The sequence below is a fragment of the Zeus faber genome, assembly GCF_960531495.2.
Source record: "Zeus faber genome assembly, chromosome: 12".
Lineage (NCBI taxonomy): Eukaryota > Metazoa > Chordata > Actinopteri > Zeiformes > Zeidae > Zeus > Zeus faber.
In genome coordinates, this window is record NC_137196.1 from 25,161,343 (window position 1) to 25,168,486 (window position 7,144).

The window sequence follows — 7,144 nt, forward strand, 5'->3', positions numbered from 1 at the left end:
GCAATGCGCAGAAAAGAAAGCAGCGTTGACTCTGCTCTTCATTTGTTTCTCTCTTTTTTTTTTTTTTTTAAAGAAGCGGTCAGAGTAGTTAGTAGTAGCTGGTAGTTAAGTGAAAGTACCGGATCGGTAAAAGTAGTAGTACCGTTAATAACTTACCGATACCCATCGTGCCCGGTTCCTCCGTGCTCCTTCAAATAAAACAACTAAAAACACAAGTTTCTGGTTGTGCGATGTGGAGGGACGGAGCACGGCGACCGGGACGCGCAGAGAGCCGTGTTCGATTCAAACGAATACAAATATTTTTATGATCCAACCTTATCTATAACCCCTGGTTGAAAACGACGTCCCTGTGCATTTTGTACGCCTCTACCTGTTTCATCCTGTTATTGTAATGCACGGACTGACTGACTATAATAAAAAAAAAATAAACCTTGTCAATTTTATATATATATTTTTTAGTTATGACAAGTTCCTTTATACCCTTAAACGAGTCAGAAAAAACATTCTGGCCCCTTTCATGTTTCACTCCCTATCTCCCAAAAGCGGACCAGCGCCGGGGCCGATCTGAGCCGCCACCTACGCACGCTCCAAAAAGTTGCACCAAACTCAAAATGCTCGGTCACGTCGCGTTGTGTCGTGTCGTGAACGAACCAAGCGAGTTGGTAAACGAACTGCTCTGCGTCCCGGGGCCCCCCGGGGTCCCCGGGGGGCCCCTCCCCGCGCTTCGTAAATGTAAATGTTCGTGAGACCGTCACGTCCCGGCAAAAGTCAACATGGTGGAGCGTGTACGTACCATTCAACCTGGTGTGTCTGTTTGCCCGCACTCGTAAGAACGTCTGTGGATAACAAAAAAGAAAAGAAACACACAACAGGAGGGTTAGACATCCACCGGACGACATCCCGTGTTCCGCGGCCACTGTTCGTCGCGGCGGGCCACAGATTGCGCTGGATGCTGGAGGTGGGGGCGGACGGATGTAAACAAACCGAAGCACCTACATGTCTGTTGCCCTGCACCTCCTCCATTACGGGGCCGCCGCCGCCGGCTTCCATTCACCGCATTTTTCAAACTCGCCGCGGCAAACCCGCGTCGAATGTCCCCCGCGGCGGAGCTTCGCCCCCAACGCGGCCTCCTGCCGCCGCTTTTATTCGGATGGAAGGGGATTGAAAGTGGCGCCCGAGTCGGCGGATGCGCCAATGCCCGCCGCCATGTTGGGTTTGTTGTGATCACGTGACTTCCCCCCCGCTCGGAGAGGACGTCGCGGGCTGTTATTGTGACGCCCGGTCGCTAGGGGTCAGCAATACGCTTTAATTCGAGCTTACACGTCACTTGATTACGTTTTCATTCGTTGTTTTGTGAAAACAACATAAAATAACCAATTTAGAAATGATATAAATGTATGATTATAAAATACAAATTATTAATATATATAATTATATTATATATATAATTATATCACACACATATATATATGTGTGTGTGTGTGTGTGTGTGTGTGTGCGTGCGTGTGTGTATTATCCAAAAATAAAGTGTAGATCATATCCATCTTAAACATTACCGACAAAAACTACAATTATTACAACAAAAATGCAATTCACGAAAACCTCATATACCTCTTCATGTTATTATACTATTATATTGAGTATGTCATATAAATAGTATATATGAGTATGTATATATATTCTGCTTAAAAATATATATATACAAAAACTAAAACAAACCAACATAGAGAATGTTTAAAAAGACACGCCCCTTCATCTACATTCCAAGACGGGCGCGGAAAAAACCCTCAGAATCTATTTCTCCCAAGTAATAGAATACGTATGCCCACACCTTCACCATCAGGTTGTCCCGATAAAAATACATTTAAATCTGTTCCTTCAAACTTTTAAGCGCAGCCTTCCAACACACGCAATGCAAGAGTGATATAATGCCGCTTGTAATTATGAAAAAGGTGTAACTAGTAAGCACTTTCTAATAATGAGCGGTGTAAATCAAAGAGCCCATTAGGCAGCTGTGATGTAGCCCAGAGTGCAAACTCAGCAACTGGGCCCTTTTTGGTGACTCTACATCTTTAAAAAAATGTGATGCGGTCAAATACATTGAGGGCAAATGCAACCCGCCCCACCCACCCTCCTCTCCCCCATTCCCTACTCTCTGTTTTATTATTATTATTTTTTTTGTCAAATAATTTCTGAAGTTTAGACCTGTGGGCCCGAGTGTCAGCGGAGAAGTGCTGACCGCAGCGGCCCGTCTCCGTCCAGCCGCCGCGGGGGCCACGGTGAGTGGGCGCCGGTTCAGGCACCGTCCATCACCACGGGGGCCCGCGGGCAATCAGGCCTCCGCCCCCTCCACCGCTCGTCTCCCCTCTGCTCTCGCTCCCCGTTCCTCTCCGTCCCTCCCCTCTCTAACTGCCGACACTTGAATTATGGGCGCACTCGCAGCACTGGCACATCATTATGATACACTCGCTAAATGGCTGCAGATAGGTCAGGTTTGTAGAATGAGGATGGATAGAGAGAACGAGGGAGAGTTTCATGTGTAAGAGGCAGCGGGACCGGGAAGGGGAAAAAAATGGGGGGTAAGAAATAATTGGGGGATGTAAAAAAAAAAAAAAAAGTAAAAAAGAAGGGAAAAGTGAGAGAGAGAGAGACGTGCAGGGAGTGGAAGAGAGTGACTAAGAGAGGTGGTCTCGCAAAGTCTTCCATAAATTACTTTTTCGGCGAGGGGGGGGTGTGCACCATTGACTTAATCATTTGTATAATATAAGGTGATTTCAGCAGTTTCACTTAATGAGAAAATCTACTTTAACGCTTTAAGCCCTTTATGAGCTGTGTCATCCCCGACGTATGGCTGTAACGTTTGCGCAGACTTAATAGTTCTTATTTTATGGTGAGGAGGGGAAAACCCACTTAACCCGATAATTCATCACGGCCGCACAAATTAAATCCCGCGGGGGGGAAACTTTGACCGGCGGAAGCCATGGAACCGGCGGCGATGTCCTGAAGACGAGAGCCGTGGGCGGGGCTGCGCCACGTGAGAGCCGAACGTGGACATAAGTAAAAGGAAAATAAATAAATAAATAAATAAATTGGGGTTCTCAAACTTTCTGAATACATAATAAACTTAATAATGAACCCCAAAAAAAAAATATAATAATAATTTGGCTAAGGACCCCCTGAAATTCTTTCAGAGACCCCTAGGGGGCCGCAAACCCCGCTTTGGTAACCCCTTTTTTTATTATCCGCTTTTTTCCCCCCTGATGTGTTGTTAAACTTCATGACCTGACAGAAAACACTGCTGCGGGTTCAAATCCCCAAACCGACTTGTTTTCCTCCATCCTCTCCCACTGGAGTGGGACATCAAACCCTCTCCAGCTCCACCTCCATGCGCAGTGTCCAACTAGTGTAGGACGTCGCGCACAGATCCCACCCCGTCATCGACAACCCTTCCCCTCCCGCTCCTCCAACAGGCTGTCCACCGTCAGCCTTAAGGGTTCTGGCCGTTGATGTGAAAACACCACCCAGACTCCACCCAAAACCGCCTGCGGGCGGGTTAAATCCCTACAGCCAATCTGGACAACGGTAGAAATGTCTGTCAAGAATAGGCAGCATATGTGTCAAGGTCGTTGTTACCCAAGTATGTGTGTGTATGTGTGTGTGTGTGTGTGTGTGTGTGTGGGTGTGGGTGTGTGTGTGTCTAAACTGAGATGTAATTAGGATTTAGGGCCTATTACGAGGGCCAAACCGGAGCTCATGATTGCCCGCTGGAAGAACACTTATAAAACCCATTTCCCACTGGGACAAATCTTTTGCTAAAGAGCAGATATCAGGTGGAGGTTATTAAGCGACAGGGCCAAGGTTATACCGTTGGATGCAATGTTTTCATATCTTTCACACAAGTGGATTCGGGATTCAGATCCCATGTCCCGATTACGAGGTGAAAGGCTACGCAAACACGCTGGTTTGTAATTTAGCTTTTCAACTTTCATCCCTGTTATTTTATTGGGACGGACATGGTTTCACGGCGATTATTACCATCCTGAAACTCCGACTGGGTGGAATAGCGGGCTATATATAATAATGATGTTTCTAACCCAAGATGAGGGTCTTTAGAACCTCAAAACTCTAAACTTTTGACTGTGCATCTGAGGTACCTAGCAGAGAGAGTGTGTATGTGTGTGTGTGTGTATGTGTGTGTGTGTGTGTGTGTGGGTGGGGGTGGGGTGTATATGTGTGCATGTGTGTGTGTGTGTGCATGTATGTATGTGTGTGTGTGTGTGTGTGCTTCTATGTGTGCGTTTGTGTATGTGTATGTGTGTGTGTGTGTTCAAGTTCAAGTTCAAGAGATTATTTGTCACATACATATACATACGGTCATACATATGCAGTGTATGTCATGACACCCGGCGATTACTCACAATAAGCTCTAAAAATACAAAAAAATACTTCAATGTGTGTAATCGACACGAGGTGCTCGCGCATGCGGCCTCTAGGGGCGGTGCCACAATCGCACGTGTGTGTGCGTGTGTGTGTGTGTGTGTGTGTGTGTGTGTGTGTGTGTGAGAGTGTCTGTGTGTGCGCGCGTGTGTGTATGTGTGTGTGTGTGTGTGTGTGTGTGTGTGTGTGTGTGTGTGTGTGTGTCTTTGTGACCTGGTATCTGTCGGAGTGGTGGGCGTCTTCAGAGGACATGGGCGAGACGACCGGAGACTCTCCCTCACGCTTTATGTGCACCGACAACAGCAACGACTGGATGGAGAGAGAGAGATGGAGAAAGAAAGAGAGGATGGAGGGAGGAGGGAGATTTATAGATGGAGGGAGGACACGAAGAGGACACACAGGAAGGGAAGAGGAGAGAGGAGGAGGGACAAAAATACAAACAATTGCAATTACAGTCGTCCACTTTTACTCCTCTACCAAATGACACTGCATGCAAATACCAAGGAAGCAAAATGCAACATATGGATATTACTCAGGTTGAAAAAAGATTTTATGATGCTCACAAATAGATGTTTACCACGATGTTTACCATGTATCACCAGGACCATGAAAGAAAGGAAAAAAGAAAGAAAGAAAGAAAGAAAGACAGAAAGAAAGAAATAAAGAAAGAAAAAAGAAAGAAAGAAAGAGAAAAATAAAGAAAGAAAAAATAAAGAAAGAAAGCTGCTGTATAATTCCTTCTTAATCAGAAATTATTAGAATTCTTCTAATTCTCTCCAGTGTACAATTAAAAAGTAGAGCTTAACCGAAAATATAAATACATTATGATGGAAAAATTAAGTATAAAATAATAATAACAATGAATAAATAAAATAAATCATATAATGGAATCAAATATTGTAAAATATGAACAAACCGGATACTAAAATAAAATAAAATGAAATAAATTAAAATAAATCATAATAAGTTTCTCCCACCAAGAATGTAGAACAGTCAACGCATGCAGCTCCCAGCAGCGAGGATAACTATAACCTAGCGGACTCCGTCTATAAAAGCCCTTCCGCTGATTAGAGTTAATGTTTATGGGATGTTAAGAGGAGTTCAGAGGGGAGGGAGGAGGGAGGGGAGGGCAATGAAGAAGGTGGAGAGGAGAGGGAAGGGATTGAGGAAGGTGGAGAGGAGAGGGAAGGGAAAGAGAGGGGGAGGCGAGGGGAGGACGGCGGCTGCGGTGTGACATTAGGGGACACTTTGTCTGTGCATAAAGCTGTCATAAACTACACACACACATAAACACGCGTGAACAGAAACACACACATTTATAGAAACACAACACAATGTGACCCGGACAAAACGATTCATGCAAAAAAAAAAAAAAGGCAAAAAAAAAAAAACAAGGAAAGTATTAAAAAGAATGTATGTCTGTGTGTGTATGTGTGTGTGTGTATCGGGTCAATTGCTGCAGGTTTATGCTTTCCGTGCTGTGCAACCGTGTATACAGTATATATATATATATATATATATATATATATATATATATCTTTTACGAGGCAGCGGTGAAATATTTGTATTTACAGCGGTCTCCTATTAATCAAGCAGAAAGGGGCAGAGCAGAGGCGCTGGCGTCCCACAGTGGTAATCTAATAATAATATGTGAGAAATGACCAACCCCCTCCCAGTGCTGCCACAGCAAATTGGACATTACACACCGGGGCTTTGTTGTTCCTCTGTGTGTGTGTGTGTATGTGTCTGTGTGTGTGTGTGTGTGTGTGTGTGTGTGCATGCAGGTGTGTGTGTGTGTGTGTGTGTGTGTGTGTGTGTGTGTGTGTGTGTGTGTGTGTGTGTGTGTGTGTGTGTGTGCCTGCAGGTGTGTGTGTGTGTGTGTGTGTGTGTTTCACCAGGGTTTAAAAAGGTCAGGAAACTGTTTATCTTCTGAGGTTTGTTGTGGTAATGTTTCGGTTTCTTTGTGGGGGGTGCAGGGGGTGACATTTCAGTGAATTCCACCGTGGAGATTTAAAAAATGAGATACATCTATCCGGCATCCAGTTTTGCGGAGATTCCAAATTCACCAAAACCTGCAGTTACCGAGCTGCCGAGAGGAGGATTCAGAGGGAGTTTGGAGAATAAGCCGGATGGCACGGATCGTCTTTAATTCTTTAACTCCAAATTCCCTTTTTGTATTTAACAGTTTGACCACAGGTGGGGGGAGAGATAAGCTTTTCACCTTTTTCAGAGAGAACTTCTGCACCTGCTGGCAAACAGGACGTAAGGACCCCTTTATGTGGGAGAAAATAAACCTCACATATGTCCCGAAAAATAATTTGATATTTGGCCTATTTCTCACGCTTCTCAATTATTTATGTGAAAGAGCAAATCCAAATCAGGGGAAAATAGTATTATTATATATTAAATTATATTATATATAAGAAATATTTGTATTGCATCATTTAATAATACAGAATATAAAAAACATCAACTAAATTAAAGTAATTTCATAAAATCAAGAATTGTTTTTTTTACTTTTCAAGGACCCCCTGGAAAAGTGCCACGGACCCCACTTTGAGAATCACTGCTTTAAAGAGCGAGGGAGTGTGTGTGCATATTAATATGTGTGTCGTATATTAGGACTGGGTAATATCACCGTATCGATAATGATGCTGTCACACGAGACTTTATACCTTAGGTCGTAGTACGATCACAATATGACTAA

The 7,144-nt window shown here is 44.1% G+C and overlaps 1 protein-coding gene across 1 annotated transcript in view; it reads right to left on the reverse strand.

The window, feature by feature from the left end:
• rnf220a (ring finger protein 220a) overlaps positions 1–7,144 on the reverse strand; it is a gene marked incomplete at its 5' end in the record, with an annotated part of 185,023 nt that overhangs the window by 37,280 nt on the left and 140,599 nt on the right. The window contains 2 exon segments of the mRNA XM_080010946.1: positions 794–836; positions 4,651–4,746. Of these exon segments, the coding sequence (XP_079867072.1) occupies positions 794–836; positions 4,651–4,746 (139 nt within the window).